Raw genomic sequence first — 21,574 nt, forward strand, 5'->3', positions numbered from 1 at the left:
TCCCTCTTCCTGTCAGAGCAGTAAGCTAGGACAGTCTACGGCTCACCTCGTTCTCTCTGGGATCAACTGTCCTTCGTTGCCTGACGTCCGGTGTCTTGAAAACCATTGTTTTGTGTAAATCCGGGGCCAACAGGGGACAGCCAGACAGATGGATTTCACCTACAAGAAGCCCCAGCTTCTCCAGATGGCGGGGCGCTCTGGCACTGCCATGGTCAGAGGTGGCCAGGGACCACTCCTTTGGGGTGCAGACCAGTTCATGACTCCGGATAAAACTCGTACCTACAGCCTGCCCCCGCCGCCAACACACAAGTTATCAGCAAACCCACGGCATGTGGCAGGCGCCCCACCACTCCTGGGGGCCGATCCCAGCCTGGCTCAGCTTCGACCTCAGCCAGGGCCTCCCTCCCCCCAGTGGAGGGTGTGCCCAGACGACTCAGGGGCCTTTCAGCCTCGGCGATGACTTCTCTCTTCTGCTCTTCCTCCCAGGTCCTCATTCCCACGACCCGATGCAACTCCCACAGGGAGAACATCCAGGGCCAGCTCAAGGCCCGCACGCCAGGCATCTACATGCTCATCTTTGACAACACCTTTTCCAGGTAGGGGCCACCTCGTTCGTCAGCGGCCAGGTCAGCCACCTGCCGCCTGGTCTCAAGAACAGAGATAGACATTAAAAAGATTATTCAATTATCATTTAATTTCTCAGTAAACCGTCCTTTGATTTTAGACCCCTGTACCATGGTGCTCCAGCGTTGTAACGCACAGGCTGATGCAGAGTCATAGCTCATGCTGGGTGTCCTCGGCCCTCTGCTTAGTGACTCACTTAAGCCCCGCAGCATCCTCAGGCAGTAGGGACCATCTTCCTCCTCATGTTACTCCTAAGGCACTGAGGACCAGAAGGATAAACAGGTGACACATCTAAGTCACACAGCTAGCGATGGAGCTGGATTTGAACCTGGGCGGCCTAGCTCCAGACTCTAGACTCAACTGGCTGGCTCCTCTGCCTGTCTCTGGGGCAGGTTCTCACTGCTCAGCCCAGGGAGGGGCTCAGCAGGTACAGTGGGAGGGGGGATGGGGATGGGGGGCGGGTAGGTACATGGACGGTGGGCGGAGGACGGGAGGGTGAATAGCTGGGTGAATGAGACAGAAAGAACAGAAGGAAGGCTGAAGCTGGAGCTAAACTTGATGAGGACTGGAAGGTGAGCCCCTGGGCCTTCTCGTCACGGGCTTGGACGCCATGCGCCGTGTCTGGGGAGCACTGTGTCAGAGCACCAGGTCCAGGCCCAGGAGTGTGGGGCTTGGGGGCAGGAGGATGGCACCGTAGGGAGAGGAGGCCGGAGGGGTGGCCGAGGAAGGAAGTGGGAGAGAGGACCAGCGTTCGTGGAGCATCCGCCATGAGCCAGGACTCGCAGAGACACGAGACAGGGGAGCTTACGGTTGCTGGCACCCGGCCCTCTGACGTCTTCTGGCTTGAGCATGAGCCCTTAAGTGGGTGCCTCTTCTACGAAACCTGCCCGGTTAGCACCCAGCCACGTCCTCTCTGAGTGTGGCCCCAAACTAATGGCCACATCCCCCCAGGCGGGCAGCCTTCCCGCTTCTCTTGGCTTTTAGTGGAATAAGTTAACACTCTAGGGGAAAGCTCTGCCATCCGCTCACCACGTTCAGTCCTTGGACTTTGAGGGCTGTGGCCAAGGGCATCCACCAAAGAAGAGGTTAGGAGGACGAGCTCCCCACCGTGCCCTTCTGCCCCTCCCCCCCACACCCCCTGAGCGTGAACTGTCCTTGAGTTAGCAGGACTCGTGGGCACAGGCCCAGCGTGTCCAGGGAGCTTCCTTCAGACTCCTCGGCCCCCGAGTGGGTGGGGGGTCAGCTGGGCACAGGCGCTGCCCTTCCTTCTGTGGGCCCCCGCTGAGCCCCAGTTCCCTCTGCAGCAGCAGTGAGCACTGTCACTACCTCCCTGAGCCCCACTGCGGGTTGACAGGCTGAGGAGAGGTGCTGAGGGGAGGGCGTGGTGCCCAGCCGGCTCCCAGTTATCACTAGAGGTGGCCGTGGTGCTGTGACAGACTCTGGCCGTAGCCCACTGAGGCCATCTCGGGCCTACCGAGCTTCCCAAAGGTGGATGCCAAACTGTGAGATGCCCGGTCAGGCGGAGATCTGTACTCGCCACCGCCTGTGTCCTCCCACTGCCTGCTCCGTCCACTCATCCCCGTGCAGTACCCACCGCCCAGGCGCCCGAGGCCCCCAGGGCTTTGCAGAGCAGCAGGGAAAGGGCGGGGTGGTTCACAGCGTCAGGTGAACAGCCATTCCGGCACCCAAGCCCCAGGGAACTCCACGGTGATGTCCCAAGGGCCCCCGATTCTCTGCAGGGAGAGGACTCTGCTGCACAGACCGGAAATGGGGGTCAGGGCCTGGGAGCGTCCACTGTCCCAAGGGCCCCCGATTCTCTGCAGGGAGAGGACTCTGCTGCACAGACCGGAAATGGGGGTCAGGGCCTGGGAGCGTCCACGTCCCCCGCGAGGAGCCCAGACCTCCGAGCGGAGCGTTCCCCACCAGGCCCTCCCAGCCCCCCAGGCCACTGCGGAGGCCAGCGCTCAGGGTGACACCCTCCTTTCCCATTTGTTTCCTCAGGTTCGTCTCCAAGAAAGTGTTTTATCACTTGACGGTTGACCGGCCTGTGATCTACGACGGGAGTGATTTCCCGTAGCCCCAAGCACCCGAGTGTTAGAGGCTCCACTTTATCCACAGGAAACACTACTCCCCCCGCCCCCCACTCCCTGCCCACAGCACATCAGACACTAAAAAAACCAAAAACAAAAACGAAGGCAGCCACTGCGAAGCAGGTCGACGAAACAGCGACAGGCCCTCCGCTGCTCCGGGTGCCGCCACCCGGCACCACGGGCTCCAGCAGTGCCACCCGGCACCGCGGGCTCCAGCAGTGCCACCCGGCACCGCGGGCTCCAGCAGTGTCACCCGGCACCGCGGGCTCCAGCAGTGTCACCCGGCACCGCGGGCTCCAGCAGTGTCACCCGGCACCGCGGGCTCCAGCAGTGTTCCCGCGGGCCAGGGGCCCGGCTGCCCTCACACCACAGGGGTGCCCTGCCAAAGGCTTAAACGCTCACGAGGCCACCCCACCGGCCTCTCCTGCGGGCACAGTTGGTTCCAAGCCTCCTGTGGAGCGTTTCCCAGGCCAGCGGTGGCAGCACCTTCCGCCCAGCCCGGGCCTGGGCATCCTGAGTGACCGTGAGCAAGATGCCCCGGCCAGACCTTGGCGAGGCCCTGGGGTCCTCCCAGGGAAAGGAGGCCTCAGGGCCAGCGTGAGAGTCAGGGCGCCCGGGCCCCGCCGGGGTCCCAGCCAGCCTCTTCCCATCGCGCCCACCCCATCCTGCCCCCGTCTCGGCCATTTCAGAGGGGCCTCTGGGTGCACCTTCCCCGGCCCCTCTCTCTGGGCGAGGCCTCTCCGCAAGAATCAGCACGGAGCTTCATCCAGGAGCAGGAGCCCCCATGCTGAGGGGCCGGGGGGCCGAAGCCAGATGCTGGCTCACGGCGACACCATGACCGAAACGCGGGCTTGCGCCCTGGCCTTGGGGCGCCGCTCCTCCGCTGGCGGCCTGTCTGCGTTCGCGTGAGAGCTGCTTCCTCACCCGCAGACACGTTTACTCGTGGTCAGAATGAGGGTGAGAACCACTTTTAAAAACAGGTCTTTAACAAAAATCTTTGGTACCTCAGATGTGAACGGGCGCCATTCGTGAACCTGCTCTCCGTTCACCTTTTGGTCCCCTCCCCGCCTGCCAGGCTCCCCGGCACCCTGTCGCCCACTGCTCCACCCGCACCCGATGCCGTCTCCCCTGGGGCAGACGAGGCCTGTTTCTGGACCAGGAGATAATCTCGTTCTCCGTGGCCCCTTCCCCCACCACAGAGCTCACCTTCGATGGCCTCTTTGTCCCTTGTTCACAGAGGCCAGCCGCATATAGCCAGGGTCCTGGGCCCTCCCTCCACAGATGAGCATCTGACGAAGTGGCCCGCTGTGGCCGGGAGCGAGGGAGAGCACTGGGCAGGGGTCTGCGGGTCTGGGCGCTTGGCTGGGGTGGTCCTCCAGCCAGCCTGGTGACCTAGTCAGGTCCCACCACCTCAGGCTTCGTGTTGTCATCGCAAGCCTGTTCTGACTGGTTTGGAGAGCTGGACAATGGGTCAGGGACCCCAGGCTAAGTCCAGCACAGCCCCCCACCCACTGTGCTCCAGCAGAGGACTCTCGAGGGGCAGGCAGAGATGACATCTGCAGTGGACTCAGAGCTCTCGTGTAAACCAGAGGCTTGAGTCCTTCCAGGCACAGGGATTGATGAACAGAACCTTCCAGAGCAAAGCTGGGTCTCGTGCTCTCTTTCCTCAGGACGGCGGCCTCTGACAGACCCCGTCAGGGTCTCCAGCATCTCCCACCGGCCAAGGCCCTGGTGGTGCTCAGTACCAGAACCGAAAACAGCCAGGCCCCCAGAGACTCCCTAGCCACTGCTTGTCCCCACAGGCATGCCACACAGCCTGAGGATTGCTCCAGAGCAAATTATCCTGTCTTTGAATCCACCCACCCTAGGAAAATAATCAGAAGTAGCTGCTTCACCACATGAAAGAAACTTAACAGAAGAGAACCCAGAGTGTCCGGGAACCTTGTTTTGAGTGCTTAGCTTTCCCAGGATGCTGTGGAGGCTGACCCAAGCTGATGGCCTGCTGGTGGCATCCCCGCCATCTGCAGCTAGAGCCACCAGCTAGTGAGTAGCTGATATGTTTCCTGCAAAAGGCCTGGGACATGCCATCCAAGACCGGTTCTGAACCTCTGTCACTTGGCCCAGCAGGGGACCTACGGCAGCTTTAAAAGCCACTTGGCTCTTCAGCCTAGAGCCACTTCTCCAGGAGAGCAGGGGACACTGGTGTGCGCTCCTTGCTTGCTGGCTGCAGTCGTGCACACAGGCCTCTGCTGCACTGCGAGGACTGCCCCACGCCCGCGGTCCTGCCCTGCCTCTGGCGTATTTATTTTTTGTTCTGGATGGACTCCCGTCCTTTGTTACTTTGCTGTGTGAGCTTGAGTTTGTGGTGCACTCTGCAGCTAGAGAACATCTCGGCCTGCTTAAGTGTGGCTTGTATAAATAGCTTGGTTATTTTAAAGAGGCTCCCAGCTTTGCTGAGATTTGGAGGTTGGGTACTTTAAAAAAATGCAAATGACAATGAGAAACAGCTATTAACAGCAGGCGCCAGGCCAGCAGATAGAATCGCAGTAGAAATCAAGAAGGAAACACCCTTGGGATCCCAGATCACTATTTAAAAAGCAAAAATCCAAAAAAAACCTAGCAGCGCCTCGATGGCCCAGCTCTCTGAATAACAGCCACTCAGTACTGATACCAGCTGCCTTGTTCACCTCAGCTTCGGAAGCCACTAATCGGCCTCACTGAAAAGGCGGTCTCTGTCAGGCATACTTGTCCCCAAGAAGGAAGGGTGTTTTAAGGTAAAGTGTGACCTCTGCAGAGCTGCGGCCGGAGCCCCCTGGACTCCAAGAAAAGGCAAAGAACTTCTCAGCAGGAATCTGGAACCAAAAAACCCCACAGCGTTTAGAGAGTACAATGGAAAAGCCCTGTAATATAACTCAGAGTTCAAGGGGATGGTCCTTCTGCACTTTTTCAGTCGCCACCCACCTGAAGTGATGAAGCTGTTCTAGATCACAGGAAAGGAAATCCCTGTTTGGGGACGAAACCTTAGAGTCTGTGTTTTTTGACTCTTCTGCTTAGATGTCCACCGAGAGAATTTTATAGGCGTTTCATTTGTAAAAGTCCACGTAGGTCATTGCACATGAGGCCATTTGTGGTCCTTGGAGCCAGGAGACTGTTGAGTCAGCTATTCATGCTGACAAAACACCCAAAAGATACTTTTTAGTAGAGCCTTGGGTGAGTTTTTCTCATTTTATCGTGATTCTTCCAAGGAAACAGGAAAGACAATAATTGCCTTTTTTCTCTTAAGTACTTTTTCAAAATAATGAAGTAGATCTTTCCATTTCGGGAGGCGTTTCTGATAAAAAGGCTTCCATAGAGCTTGGCGCTGGTGTTATCCAGAGACACTGCTGCCTCCGGTGGCTGCGGAGCACACCCAGGCCTCAGCTGGGTGGCTTCTGATCAGAACTGCACTTTAATTGACTAATCCTCAATTCTCGCGGCCTTACGGGATAGTGGATCTGGGAACCCACTTCATTCTTATCTGCCAAAGAATTACCCAGAAGCACATCAGATGCCAACGCCCCGCCTGCAGGGGGGCGGGGAGAAACTGTATCCCAAAACGTATTTCTTTGTGGCATCTGCTGCACCATTTGGAAATGTTTTTATTTTTAACCTCAGGATTTAAATAAACACTATGACATTGAGAGTGATGTCATCTTTCATTCCCTTGGGACCTAAGGCAGGTGATGAGGTCATCTAGACCGGGTTTCGAGCTGAGCCGCCCTGCTGGGAGGTAGAGTTTGTACCGAGGCTTTTCGGAAGGGCTGGAGCCAAGTGTTCTGGGGGTCACCACACAGCTGACACCTGGGGACATCTGATCTACTCTGAGGCGGCTGTTCAGACCTACCTAAGCCAAGGCTTCCTGCAGCCCACCTCCCTCCACCAGATGAGCTGCCTTCAGCTCGGGTGCCCCCAGCCCTTCCGTGGCGCTTGGGGCACTGAGCAAAGCGAGCTGCTGACTAACCGGAGTAGCGGGGTGGGGAGAAGGTCACAGGCGGCTCGTTCCCGATCGGTCCACCTGCGGCACGAAGCTGGACGAGACTGCCCAGCCAAGGCAGCTGGCGGAGGGAGGAGGCCGCACTCCCTCTGCACTTTACACGGTTCCTGCCAGGTCAGTGCTGGAGTGGCATGTCCCCATCACTCCTGGACCAGTCGGGTCGAGCTCATGCTGGGGACTCACACCCCACCCCCGCTGGCAGGGCTCCCCTGCGTGCCCCGTGCCTGACATCCCCTCCCAGGCCCTCCCCTGCCCCCATGGTCGTCTGCGGCCAGCCTCTCCTATACCCGGTCACTCAGGAATGAGTTAGGCTTCTGCGTCCACGTTCTCCCTGACGCGCACGGACCGGGCTTCGTTCATCCTCATCTCCCTCCTTTCCCTCCCTGACGGCATCGGCCCCGCCAGACAAAGAGTAACCAACAGTTCCTGAGCCCGTAGGGACACTGGTCAATCCCAATGCCCTGGTCACCTATACGCCATCGACCGTTCCACTGGCCCACTTGACAAGGGACAGAAGCTCCTAGAACTCCCATGGCAGAGAAGGGCCAAGGACAAGCCTAGGATGAGGTTTGGGGAGGGTGGAGGTGAGCTAAGTGACCCCTCGATCCTCCCCTTTGTACCCCTTCTTTATTAATGATGTCCTCAAACCAGTCCTCGTACTGTCCAGTGACCGGCTTGAAGTAACGAAAGACTGATTCATCCAAGTGCCCAAAACAGCACAGGAGAAGGATTTCTCTGTTAACAGGACAGGCCCTGCAGAGGCTTGGTGGCCTCTGGGACTGGGGCGGGAACGGGACCCACTGAGACACGTAGACGTGCCTGCTGCGTCGGGGGCTGAGACTCGAGGGGCCCTCCGTGTCAGGTCCCCCATCGCCCGCCCCCCACGTGCTCACGTGGAGCAGCCCCCGATGACCAGTCAGCTTCTGGTTTTTCAAGCCCCAGACCCAGGGTCCTGGCCCAACTCGATGCAGAGGCCGCCCACCCCGCCCCCCCCCACCGCACCCCCGATGTGTGGAGGGACCATGCTGCTTCCAGCCACGTGGGCCCCGTGGTGGTGGAGGATGCGGTCCCCCAGGTGACTCAGAGGGATACTTGGCAGGGTCACCCCTTTCGGTTTGAAGATGCGTGGGAAAATCTGGTGAGAGCCGCTCGCCGCCCACAAACGTCTGAAAAGCAAATGGTTGGTGAAAACGCGCCTGAGATGGGAAAACGGACTCTTTTTGAAAGAGCGGTTGAGGCTGAAGCCATTAACAACCGGGGGGAGAGCCCTCCGAAGTGGGTTAGGGGTGAAACAAAGGTCAGCCTGTTACCTTAACCACACCCGCTGCGTCTGAAGCAAGACGGTGCAGTGGAGCCGTCGTGTGACGGCCACAGCCTCTGGCCTTTGATGTGTGTCCTCTCCCGGGCCCCTCTCCAAGCTCTGTGGGAGGACAGAGACCGCTGTGGCTTCCTCACACGTCTGGCCTGCAGCGACTGAGGTTATCTCAGAGTTTGCAGCCCCATCTGAAGCCTGGGACGAATGAAGTCTTCTCAGCTAAGAAAGGAGCCAAGAGAGACAGGCCTCGCCAGGCCTGAGATGCGTGGGTGTTCCTGTCCAAAACAAAGCCTCACTTGCTGACCGGGTTTGGCGTGGGGCCTGTGGCCGCATGGCATCGCCAGAGAAAGTGGTCTCAGGAGAGCCTCCCCAGCTCTCTGCTCCCCAGGAGCCTCTGACTGAGCAGGGAAGAGAAGGCCAGCACTCCTGCACGGCCCAAGACTCCACGTGCCAGGTCAGTGGGGCAGGCGCTGGCTTCTCCCTGGTTAGAAAGGAACGCGGATGGAGGAGGCCGTGAGGACGAGTGAGCAAAGAAGGGGCGAGAAAGGAGGGTGAGCGGGAAGGGCCTTTCCGGAGGCTTCGAGGAGGGCTGGGCCGGAGGCGAGGAGAGCAGAGATCTCCTTTCTCACCGGAAGAAGGGAGCAGGGGAGAAATGGCCGTGTTGGTGTGCGGGCACCTGGGCCGTTTACCAAACACACCACACACAGACAGCGACCGCAGACGAAGAGGATAATCCAGTTTGTTCCTCTGACTCTGAAGCTGGCGGAAGGCCTCGGATGCTCTCACAGAAGGGGACAGGGACTGGCGGCACCATCAGTCCTCCCAAGGGGCCTTCGCACAGGGTCCACGTGTGGAACCAAAAGTCTTCGGAAGGGCAGCCCTTCTCCGCCAGCAAGGACCCCTCCCCTACCAGGGAATGGTTGGGTGTTCTCAGAAAGAGGACCCCACATCCATGCCCTGAGATGACCCAGCGGAAGAAGGACAGGGAGCCGTGTCCATCTCGGATCAGGCAGAGCCTCCTTGGTTACCGAGGATTCAGACACCAGGCTATCGGGAAGAGCCCAAGACTGACTCAGGGCTTGGTTTTGATCCAGAGTCAAGCTGTTCATCAGTTTCAATAAATAGAAAGCAAGTACCAAAGAGTTGCTTAGAAGAAAGTTCTTCTTTTGGTTACTGGCGGCCTATGAAAATGCAGATCTGTGGACACCACCATGTCAGCTCTGACGGATCAGATCTGGTTCGTTCATTCTGCCCGTCGATTCTGGCAGAAGGCGTCTGTGGACTGCACCATGACGGTCCTTGCTGATCGCTGCTGTGCCACCACTTTGGTTAGAGCTTGAGGAAAGGGGTAAATGAGCTAATGGACCTTTCTCCTAATTAAACTCTACCAGCGATCCTTACGTCAGGGAGCTTGAACTTCTCCCTCAATCCATTGGCCCAGCCACTGGGACGCAGTGATGGAAATTTCATCCTCGGGGAGGAAGGCATTTCTAAATGAAGCCCCTAGTAGGAAACCATCCTACAGGTAAAATCTTTTCCCAGCACAATGTTTAAAATGGCTCGTATTCGTGTTCGAGGAAATAGAAATGGAAAAATATCTTCTTTCCCAAATCCAAAGTAATTCCATTCATGTCCACAATTTAAGACTCAGAGGAAGAAACATGAGTTTGGTACCAATAGATACAGGTGGGTGGAGATCAGGTTCAACACGGGTCCCTAAGCTGGTCCATACACGGAATTCAGGTCAGTGAACTTGGGCGGGTGGGGAGTTGCATCTTTCCCCTAACTTCTAACCAAAATTTAGGTCTTCCCTGAGTTATGGATACAGACAACCTGCCACACTCATATGTATTAGCAAGACCTGTGATTTTGTCACCAGTGGAAATGACAGATATTTTCCTATTACACGACATCTGTTGCAGACTTAAAATATCATTTATGTTCCTCTCCACTAGGAAATGAGAGCTGTGATGAGACCTGCTGGTAGATTTTATTTAATGCATTAATAAAGAGGCATGCGTATTACTAGTTCATGAATTTGTTGTAATATTTAGAGAATTAGATTTCAATATCATCGATTTTCTCTTTAACCCTATATTTTTTATTCATTTTAAAATATTCTGAGAAGGGGCTATAGGTTTCATCAGATTGCCAAGGGGGTGCATGAGGCAAAAAATAAATAAAAATAAAAATAAGACCATTGGGAGTGATGGGTCTTCATGGCAAGAAAGACAAGAAGAAGATCGGCTCATTGCAGCACTGTTTACTAATTTAACAGGCTCTTGACATAAGTCATCCAGCTGTTGCAGATGAGGAAACCAAGACTCGAGGAATGCTGAGTGTGAATCATCTAGAGAAAATGTCAGTCCTACTGCCTCATGCGGACATGGCTGTGGGCGTGGTTTTCTCTAAACCGTTTTCATTTCACTGGACGTAGATTATCCAGTGATTAAAAAAAAACTCTTCCATAAAGCAGGATCTGCAATGGCAGCCCTTGACCTTCAAACCCTTACAATGTATCCGTCTTCGTTCAAAAGGCTGTGTCAGTTATTTATTGTCACAATAATGCCGCATAACAAACAACTTCGAAACCAGTGACTTAATCCGCTAAGCATTTATTTAGCCCACAGATCGGCAGGTTAACTAGGGGGTTCTTCTGGACTTTCTCCTGCGGGGCTCACTACTGCGTCTGTCCTTGGTCGGCTACGTGTCATCTAGGCGGTCCGATGAACTCGGCTGTGCTGTCTCACATGTCTGAGGGGCAGCTGCCCATTGGCTGTTCCCGGCTGCTGGGCTCACTCCTGTGTCTGCGGTCAGTCGATTGGTCACATGCGGCTGGCTGGTCCAGACTGGCCTTGGCTAGACGACGGAGCTCTGCTCCACGTGGTCACCCATCCCCCAGGAGGATGGCCCAGCATTGCTCAGATGGCTGTTGGGCGGGTTTTCAAGAGAGTGAACGGGAGTGCACAAGCCTCCTGAGGCCTAGTCTCAGCGCCGTCACACCGTCCCATCTCTCGGCCAAAGCAAGTCGCAAGGCCAGCCCGCACTCCGCGTGCGGGACAGGGGACTCCCGTTAATGGGGGGAACCGCAAGGTCATTTTGTAAAGGGCATGGGGACAGCAAGGGACGGAGAATCAGGACCATTTTACGATTGCTCTGCAAGAGTCAGCTGCTCTGCTTCTCTTGCACGTCTCCCCCCACCCCAGTTCTCACCCTCCTCCAGGCAAACCCTTCCCCTCCAGATACACACACCACGGACTCCGAGACGCGCACAAGACTCTTCGGGGGCACATCGTCTTCGAAGGCAAAAACCAGGAAGGACGTGGTAAAGGGGGAGGATGGAAGAAGTCTGTAAGTGCCCAGCCGAAGACTGGCACACTGGTCACACCGCGTTTCTGGACAAAGATGCTGGAAGGTGAACATGGTGGCAGGAGTGGCATCCTTCTCTATGTCTACCTTTCTATGCCGTAGGATTAGTTTTATTACATGGCAGTTTAGCTTTTAAATTTTGAACTCATTTCTACAAAGAACAAAGTCACGTCAGTTTATGGCTGTCTCAATTTCTCATAAACAGCCAAATGCCCAATTCTTATGAGCCCGAGTCATACGTTGTTAATATGTCCCTATGTTCACCACAGAGGTCAACCGCTCGACAGGAAGCGTGAGAGTACGAGGCCAGGGAGGGAAGGCCCGGGGCAAGCCACAGTCTGGTCACGGCTCCCGCTCCCCTGCCCAGGGGCCACCCATCCTGGGCCACCCGCCCTCCTGACCCAGGGTCTATGTAAGAAGAGAGCCACGCCTAGATTCTGTGGTGTGACTTGACCACTGAAACAAAAGTGCTGGAACCCCAACTGGAGAGAAAAGATGTAACAGAGCACCCAGGAGCTCAGATCAGAGTCTCAGAAAGACATGAAGTCGATCGCCGGTGCCACTACCTACGAGCTATGGCCTGGGGCAAGTGACCGAGCCACTCTCTGCCTCAGTTTCTCCATCTGTTCATTGGGAGACATAACAATGGAACCAAATATTTGAGGTTGGGGGTGTTGATTCATTTAGGACACATTTATTAAATGTCTGTCACGTGTGAGGCATATTATAGGTCCTGGCAGAGGGGCACCACGTTCAATGGGGGGCAGGGGGCCAGGGGAGCAGGGAAGGCCTGGAGGAGAAGGTGGTGTTTGAGCAAAGACCTGAGGACCTGGGGAGGAAGCACGTGGCTGGAGGAGATCCAGACGGAGAGCCGCCTGGCAATCACAGCGAGAACTGTCTGTCGCCTTGTCTGGCCCTTTCTGGACGAGCGTGAGGTGAGACGGAAAGCTACCACCCGAAGTTCTCCCAGGCTTGAATGCGGTGTCCTCAGACCTGCACACACACACACACACCTGCATGTGTTTGGGGAGGAGCCAGGAGAGGGCACAGGTAGGAGCCCTCTTGACGTGGCGAGGATGATGACATGGTCCCATGCTGGTACACCCTCATGACCCACTTTTGAGGGGTCAGCGGGGCCTCAGCTGTCACATGCCATCGCTTCGTTTCCATGCAGTGGCATCTGAAGGAGTGCTGGCTGTGCCCGTCCATCTTCGCATTTCCTGGTACTCGGCTTGGTACTTGGCAAATTATTGGTGGACCCTCCAAAGCGATGCCTGGTTTGTCCGACCATGTCAGGCAAGGCAGGATGGCATCGTGGGCAAAAGCCAAGGCTCGAGGGCCAAACACACCCCGATTCATGTCTTTGCCTTTCCAATTACCACCCGCATGACCTTGGGTGAGTTACTTAACATCCTCGAGGCTCAGTTCCTTCATCTGTAAAATGAGGTTAATGACAGTATCTGCCTGGCACGGAGTAAACAGGCCAGGGAGGGTGGCTGCAGGGTCCTAAGGCAGACCGTGTGCGCCGCACACCCCGGGCCCTGGCCTGCAGCTGCTGCTCAGGGAGATCTCAGACAGGGCCTGTGCCCTCGGCCCCCTGAGATGAGTTCTGTCACTGATGCTCACCATGCTACGTAGCTCCTGGACGCCCTGTGCTCTTTACCCGTCGGGCTCTTGGAATTGGCGGCCCTGGCGAAAAGATGGTTGCAGGCTGACTCTCTCTAGAAGCAGATGCTGAGCTGAGGTTTGGGGAGCAAGATGTCTATTAGAAATAAATGCCCATGAAGGGAAGCGAGAGGAAGCAGGATTGGGCAGCGGGGGAAATGGAACTGGCAGGAAGCCCCACAGACCCCGGCCAGCCTGGCAGGAAGCACTGGAGCAGACGCCACCCCTCCAAGAGCCCCCCTCCAGCTGGCATGCTCTGTCCTTGTCAGGCACTGGGCGCAGGTGGCCTTGGGGGACACGACTCCGGCCTGGCAGCTGGAGATGTGCGTTGACAACACTCCCGACAGGTTATTTCTTGAAGGGAGATCTGTTGGTGCATCTCCAATGGACCATGGACAGTTTTCACTCAGCCTGTGGAGCCAAAATCGAGTGTAATGAATAAATATGTGGAGGGGAGAGGGACTCCTACGGAGTCCCACGTTGGAGAGAGACATTCGCATGTCCTTCGTAGGTTTTCATACTGTAAGAATCAAAGGGAGACATTGAAGGGGAGAACGGCAGAGCTTCTGACATCTCTTTTCCAACTAACGTGCATGGGCCAAAGTCATATTCACCTCTAAACCCCCAGCGCCGCGTGGCCTCATGGCATCGTCGAAGTAACTCTAGGCCGCGAGTAGATTCAACAAGCACAATCATGGCTCACCCTTCCTCTTTCCATCCCTCCCCCCTCTTCTTCTCCATCGGGACCCCCGCGACATGCAGCACCAGCACCGCAGTCTCGAGAGGGCAGAGAACGGAAAAGCCAGACTCAGCTGGTTTTTCTCGCCCAGCTGCAGGATGTTCCTTAGGTTTGGCACATACTTGTTGCTTATCCGTCCAAGTTCCTCGAGCGATATCTGAGTCTTCTGCTGGAAATAGTGGCCATACAGATGGTTCTATCCATAGACTGGCCTCCGAGAGGTCACCCTTCTCTTGACCGTAAGAGGTGCTTGTTATACCAGGGCCCAAGTTCACGTGCTGGTTCCAGGACGGTGCTGATTTGCCGCCAGCCGCCCCCACCCAGGGTGGGTTCGCGAGGCCTTTGTATCACCCCCTTGCTTTCCTTGTCGCTGCCCGTGTTCTGCTCACTGTCTCACTGACCCATAGTTTAGAAGTGGGCGAGAGAAGGAGCACGTGGCCGAGTCCAGTGCTTTTGCGCCACTTTCAGCAGGGATGGCCTGGGACCTGAAACCACGGTGATTCTCAGCACTCTGGGAAAAGCAGGGCCTCCCCGGAGCACCTGACAAAGCTGGGGGTTCATGGTGCTGCCCCCATGAAGATCATTGGGCTAACTGGGAAAACCCTGGGAAGTAAGCTTGATCAGAGGAGAGAGAAACACTGGTCAGTCGAGACGGTTTCAAGGTATTTTGGAGATTTTATTTCCTTATCCAAATCTCTTACCCTTCACACGATTAATATGGCTATTTGATCTGTAATTACATATTTAAAATACAGAGACCTGTCTCTGTATTTTAAAGAAGAAGAAAGTAACCAATAATGGATATTTTAAATATACCTTAAAAAGCACTTTTCTAATAAGAAACGTTTTCAAATGTGACAAATTTGCCAAATAGTTCAAAGAAAGACACAAAGAACTGCATTACCTTTTTTTTTTTTTCCAGCCTAATCTCTAAGTTGAAAGCTTGTAAACGTGTTGGTGTTGCAGACAGTAAGAAAGGAGAAGCTCGGAGCCAGATATCCCTCCAACAGCCTCAAACACCAGAAAGGCCGACAGGAGCAACCCATTTTGTACAGAGAAGAGTGGACCATCAAAAAAGCCACTCGGCAGCGCGAGCCCACACAGTCAGCGCGGGTTCCGCCGACGCAGGTTCTTCGTCTCCCTGCACGGGCTAAGAGGGCCACTTCTGTGACACCAGTGGTCAAGCTGAATCCTCACCCCAATCAACCCTGTGGCCAGGTGTGGGATCACAGAACCTCCAGCAAGACACAGGAATGAGTTGGAAGCCAATAGAATCTGGTACGGTCAGCAGCCCAGGGATTCACTGACCAGCCCTGAAGAGTTTCAAAATGGGAACAAGGACCCACCCTGGCCCAGAACAGATCAAGGAGACCTGAGGGGAATTAGCTCCGTGGTTGTTTGGAAAGATTCTAGATCAAGAAACTATAAGACCTGCTCGATGGCCATGCCACCCTGAACGTGCTTGATCTCATCTGACCTCGGAAGCTAAGCAGGATCGGGCCTGGTTAGCACTTAGATGGGAGACCACTTAGGAAGACCAGGTGCTATAGACGTAAACAATAAAAAAAATAAAAAAATAATCTATAAGACCTGGCACGGGTATCTGCCCCAAAACCAAGGCAGAAATTCCCCAGAGATGGAAGTTTTCACGCAACCTTGCAAATTCGCACTTCTGTGGATTATGGCAATGGCCAGTGCTTCTGCGTTTCCTTTTGGAAGGGGTGGCGTCAGAACTGGAGCCACAACAACCCACGGTGCACTGAGAAACTCAGACGCCTCCTCCAGAGGTCAGCTGCATCAGCGCAGGGGCCGGTGGCACTGGCATAGTCCTCCGTGCTGTTCGTTAGTCCTTTGAAAACTCCAGGCATCACAGCCAGGAGCCGGTCAACGGTGTCCTGGGATGTCCAATCAAATTTGAAAACTCCGGCTTGGCACATTCTGACTCAAAATAATAATGTTCAAATCCATCCCTTTCTGAGCATTCCTTTCTCTTTCTCACTTCTTTGTATTTTGGTTTCCCTCTGGTTCCATCAGTATCTGCATTTTTCTTATTACTTCCAGAAGGACCACCCACCTCGGAGGGAGGAGCTCTCAGAGGGAGAGAGCTCCCGAGGTTGTGTCCAGCAACATAGATGACAGCTTCAAGCTACCCTCTCTCCTCGTGAAGGAGACCCACTGAGCCTGGCTGATGCAACCCAAGTTCTTCAGGGTTTTCACCAGATCCCGGCGGAATCTCTCCCCCACAAAAACATAGAGAACGGGGTTCAGGCAACTGTGGAAAAAGGCAATGGTTTGAGTGACCTGGAAACAGATGTCAATGTTGGTGGAAATGGCACAGTTCGAGATGAACGTGGTGTAGGCGTCGATGGTCTGCACCAACAGAATGCAGTTGTAGGGAAACTGAGATAAGGCGAAGACGGTGAGGACGGTGATGGTCACCCTTAGGGCCTTGTGCTTGGGCGACTTCTTGGCTTGGATCAGAGTGTGGATGATGATGGTGTAGCAGCAAGCCATGACCACGAAGGGAAGGAAGAACCCCAGTATCACCTTCAGGGTCAAGACAGTCGACTTCAGCTTGGTACTCTCGTCATGAGGATAAACCATGGTGCAGATGATGACGTTGGATTCCTTCTTGATTTGGCTGTATAGGATTTCTGGGATGCAGAGCATGGCCGCCATCACCCAGACCGTAAAGCAAACCATTTTGCTGTACAGAAGCCTTTTCTGCCTCCAGGTCTGCGCTTTCGTGGCCTGAGCGATGGCGATGTACCTGTCCACGCTGATGCACATGATGAGCAGCACGCAGCTGTAGAAGTTCATCTTGTACGTGCTGTTGACCACTTTGCACATGAAGGTTTGGAATTTCCACTGGTCAGCAGCGGCGATGGCCCAGAAGGGAAGGGTGACGAGAAAGAGGAGGTCAGCGATCGCCAGATTCAGAAGGAACATGTCAGTCATGGTCTTCACTCGCGTGCAGTACCAGTAGACAAGGATGACCAGGCTGTTGCCCAAGGTGCCCACGATGAACACGAGCCAGTACAGCGGTGGGAGGAAGTAGCTCGCAAACTGCCTGACATTGTTTTTCTTACAGAAGAAGTCTATGAAGTTGAAGTTCATGTAGTCATCCATGGAAGATGTGGAGTCAGGGATGTAGTCCTCAGACAGGTTAGGGGCAAGGCTCTGCAAGGAGACGCGAGATGGCGTTAGGTCAAGGAGGTCCTGTCCGATGACAGAGGCATGGACCACTTGGTCCTTCCAGTCCCCAAAGTCTACGATGACAAAGAAATATATGTGTAGAAAGTGGGAATTCGATCCATCTGCCTGGATCGTAACGGATTTATTTATCCAACGAATGTTTACTGAGCATCTACAACAGGTACTATGTACATGCCGAAGATACAGTGGTGAATAAATCAGCCACGATTCCTGCTGTCATGGAATTACCTACCCGTGGAAGGAACATACAGGGAGTGAACAATTATACGACACATGGCAGGTGGGGTGGGACCCCTTCAGGACCACCAATGGGCACAAACTTCTATCAGACTCTGTGAATGATTTCGATTGTCCCTTCTCTCTCCTCTACCCTCCGAGAAAGGTCCTCAGAGGCTTTAAACTCTTCTGGGTACAGATCTTGTGGGGTTTTCTGAAAGCTGGGGTTCCCCTGCTTCAGAAGCACCAACATACACACACACACACAAACAGGTACATGTGCACATGCAAATACATGCATGCACACACACGCATACACGCTCACATACGGGCACATGCACAAGCACCAGGACAGGCTACGTAATTTTCAGAGTCCCTTGTTCAAAATTTGTTAAGAATTTCAAGACAGCAGAGCATGAAATCATGCAAGTGGCACTTCTAAGTACAGGGGTGCAACTGTACACATTGAACAGACCCCCAGAAAACTGGCCCTCACAAACACACACACACAAATAAGAGCCCATACAATTCATGCATAGATTTGCATGCACACATATGTACAGACATGCCGACCCTCATGCTCACAATTATGTACACACATATTCACTCATACACGTACATGCACACTATTCAGACACGTGCACACACGCTCTCACAATGCACACTCACACACACACACACACACACACACACACCCCTCATTATAATTTCTGTGGCTTCCTGGCTCAGAAGCCATCCTAGCACTCCTGCAAGAGGAAGAGGAAAAAGAGCTGCCAGCATGGAAGAGAAGGGCAGACCCACATCTGCCATGTCCCAAAGCGCCCGCTCACACACGTCCTCAGACGCTCTCGGTTCCCGTCCGCCCTCCCCCAGCAGGGCTCCCAGATCCCACCAGGGACCAGAGCTCACACCCCCCGGCCCAGCCCGAGGCGTGGTCCTCCCCGAGGCTCCTCAGGCAAATGCAGCAGTTGTTCAATTCATCTGGATGCGTTTGGCCTAGAAGTAACCTCAAGTTTTGTTTTAAACATTAAATATTTAAGTCTAAATATTTATTTTATATATTTAATTAGTCATAGTGAAATAATGAAATGTCCTCTACCAGACTTCTGTTAGCTGGGTTCTCCCGTCTATACACATTTCCCAAACTACATTCGGATGGAACGCTAGTAGTGGTTATTATACTATATCGCCATCTTTGAAATTCACAATACTCATGAGCATATTAAAGGCTCTGAAAAGTCCCGCAGAACTTGTTTTCTTTTAACCGCACGTTAGAACAGTGAAGGTTGTGCAAAGTCCTTCAAATCTGTTGAGTTTTGTCCAACAATGTTTCCTAACCTTATTCGGGCATGGAACCCATCGTACGTGTTTGTGGAGTGCTTATTGAGACATCGGGACACACCGAGCTGACGGATGAAGGGCGGTAGACAGGACGTCGTTGTCTGCTGAATTCTGAAGTTTACACGAGAGCCAGGATTTGGGCCCTGGCTGGCAGAACGTGTCAGGAGGACCTCAGAGAGGACACCCAGGGTAACTCGAACTACAACCAGGAAAACCTGGAATCTATTCCTGACTCTGTCTCTAGTGTGTGACCGAGAGAAAGTCCGATGGCAAAGAGAGAGACCCCAGGGGAAGGGACCCAGAAGACGGGTCCTCAGGACAGGGCAGCTGGAAAGACCCGCTGCTGGGAAGAGCCGAGGAAAACTCGCGATTTTTCATGTGCTTCGTCTCCAGGCCTGATGGATTCATCGACAGTTGACATTTATTGGTTTCTCTTCTAGCTTTGGCTGTTGTCTGTCTGGGGAGGACAGATCTCATGGGTGACACATATTTTAGCGATTTGGGGGAAGATGGCATTTTGGAGGAAAGTCGGTAAAGGCATGCAGACAAGCGGGTATCAAGTGTGAATCCACACGATGAGCAAGCATGAAACTGCTTTGGTGGAGGTTTTGTTATTTTACACTTTGGGGTCAAAATAGCTTTGATAGACTCTCACGTGAGCCTGAGCCCAATGCTGTGAGGTAGGGAGGCAAACACCATCCCCCTTCACAGATGCAGCCCCGAGGGCATCGCAGAAGAGAACTCAAGCAGTCCCAGTGTCCCAGGAGACCGGCTTCCTCCACTGTCCCGTGAGCGGGCACGAGATGAGCCCCAGAACGAGGACACTGTGTCCCGCTTGAAGCACAAAGAGCATGTTTTCTTGGGTGAGGTTTGGAGGGCCCAGTGCCTCAGCATAGAATTATATTTAGTTAGGGAATCCCACGGGCACATTTAAAAAGTGATTTGATTCACACATAAAAATGCTGATTTGTATAAATTTTGTCCTGAAGACCAAGGTAAGCCTATATGATCCTTACAAGTTCAAAGCTTTGGCCATCTCTATGAGCATAACAGAGCAAGAGTTGACATCCCAGGCTGGGGGACCCTGGACAGAGGTGTCCTGCCTATGTCAGGACTATGCTCATAGCTGTGTGCATGCCTGATGGGTAAACATCCTTTGGATTGCAAACACAGGAGCCTTTGAAAATCTCCCGGCAAATGTCAACATCATTATTTATTTATTCCCTACCTTTGGAGCACCTAGTGCGTGTTGGACCCAGCGCTGAGCACGTTACGCACGTATACGTAATCCTTGAGCTTTCGGGTAGGGATAGGTCCCTCTTTCAGGCTTCTGTGAGGAATTCTGAGGTCACAAAGCCATTATTCCATGCTCTCTGTTCCGAGTTGTATCCTAGAGACACTGCTTTTGCTGAAGAAGCTACCTACAGAGACTCAAAACCTGGATCACTCAGAAAAGGATCCTAGTAGAAAGATCTGAATCCATACATTGTTTACTCTGCGTCCCATCCGAGGGCACACAGTGGAGCCTTTTGGCTTGTGCACGCTGGATTTACTCCCCAGCAGCTGCCCTGGCTTCATTGCCGGAGGTCTGCGTGGAGGCGGAATTGAAGGACTTCCCCATGCAGCCCGCCCTCTCCACTGAGAGGGGTCCTCAAGGGGCTCGTCCGGATAGCTGTGTCCGTCTCACCCAAATCTACCCTAGACATTTATGTGACACTTAAATACAAAAGACACGTGAAGGGAGGCTTCCTATCTCCTGAAGAACACAGAAGGTTTTCATTCTCGTGGAACACGTGACTATTATGACTGAGCGGGATTCTCTCTTTAATCGGGATTCTCTCTTTAATCGGGAATCGCGGCCAGACTTGTAGCCCAATTATGGTAAGCAAACAGGATACTTTAGATGAGGACCGTCCGAGAGAAACATAAGCAAACCACAGGTGAGGTTTGCGTTTTCTACCAGCCACATGAAAGAAGTAAAAACAGAGACAGGTGGAATTCTTTTAATAATGTATCTTATTTAAACCTGATATATCGAAAATGTTTTTATTTTATTCTGCAAGCGATATAAAATTTATTGAGATATTGTGCGTCCTGTTGTGGGGTACTGTTTACACTCACCGGACATCTCGGATGGGGCACAAGGGCTCAACAGCCCTACATGGCTAGCGGCTGCCTCACCAGATGGCAGCACTATAGGCTAAAAACCCAAGTTTTAACTCTTCTTGGTCTTTTCGATCTACTCTATCAACTTCCTCTGACCTTGTTTTAATTTCTGTGGTTTTTTTTAATTTGTTTTTTCCCTATTCTGTTGTACACATCCTTGTAAAGTGCCTCAAATCTGGTATGGAAATGAGGTGGGTGGGGATAGAGTTGGAAAAGCCACTGTTGTTGATAGCAAATGTCCCAGCCCTGCTGACCAGTTCTCTTTCCTACCTAATTAGCATGTCTAGAAATACCCTCACCCTAGGTTTCTCTTCCTATATTTCTTAGCAAACTACGTTGTTCTCAGACCCCATTGAAAAAAAATGAGATATTTACCAACCTGTTGTCCCAATTAGCTGAAATTTGAGCTAGTTCTAGATTGTCCTTCTGCTACGAGGAGTGGTGATTCATGAGGGCAGGGAGAGGCCTGGACCTGGTCCCATTATTGTGAAACCGTAACCGGCTCGTGCCCCGCCCGGTTTGAGAAAGTGCCAGACGCATTCCAGGCTTGACAAACATCAGCTCTTCGGGTCTCTCTCATAGGCGATAAGTCATGTAACCTGTTCACTCATTCAACAAATATTTCCTGAGCACAGTCTACATGCCAGGCCAGGGAACAGCTTCCAAAGCCGATGATGGAACTAGAAATGGAGTGAGATGCTAGAAAGGTCCACGGCTCCTAAGTCAGGCCCGCGAATGGCACGGGGTGAGGTGGGCGAGGATGCGGTTTGCCTGTCTGCGTTCAAGGCCCTAATTATAGC

The 21,574-nt window shown here is 53.6% G+C and overlaps 2 protein-coding genes and 1 pseudogene across 5 annotated transcripts in view; 2 read left to right on the top strand and 1 right to left on the bottom strand.

The window, feature by feature from the left end:
• The window catches only part of FYCO1 (FYVE and coiled-coil domain containing 1), an 87,631-nt gene extending 81,235 nt beyond the window's left edge, over positions 1-6,396 (top strand). Inside the window, exons 16-17 of the mRNA XM_023529021.1 lie at positions 487-596; positions 2,626-6,396. Coding sequence (XP_023384789.1) covers positions 487-596; positions 2,626-2,701 — 186 coding nt within the window. The 3' untranslated portion in view covers positions 2,702-6,396. The remainder of the gene's footprint in view (positions 1-486; positions 597-2,625) is intronic.
• Positions 6,397-15,269: 8,873 nt separating this feature from the next.
• On the top strand, positions 15,270-15,388 carry LOC111738156 (annotated as a pseudogene).
• CCR9 (C-C motif chemokine receptor 9) overlaps positions 15,385-21,574 on the bottom strand; it is a 14,130-nt gene continuing 7,940 nt past the window's right edge. For 3 of the 4 annotated variants that reach the window (XM_011357335.2, XM_011357336.2, XM_023529035.1), the window contains one exon: positions 15,385-17,015. In XM_011357335.2, coding sequence (XP_011355637.1) covers positions 15,927-17,015 — 1,089 coding nt within the window. In that variant the 3' untranslated portion in view covers positions 15,385-15,926. Of the gene's footprint in view, positions 17,016-19,836; positions 20,442-21,574 lie in introns of those variants that run through there. The other variant, XM_011357337.1, reaches the window with a different exon arrangement.

Source organism: Pteropus vampyrus, unplaced genomic scaffold (genome assembly GCF_000151845.1).
Source record: "Pteropus vampyrus isolate Shadow unplaced genomic scaffold, Pvam_2.0 Scaffold35, whole genome shotgun sequence".
Lineage (NCBI taxonomy): Eukaryota > Metazoa > Chordata > Mammalia > Chiroptera > Pteropodidae > Pteropus > Pteropus vampyrus.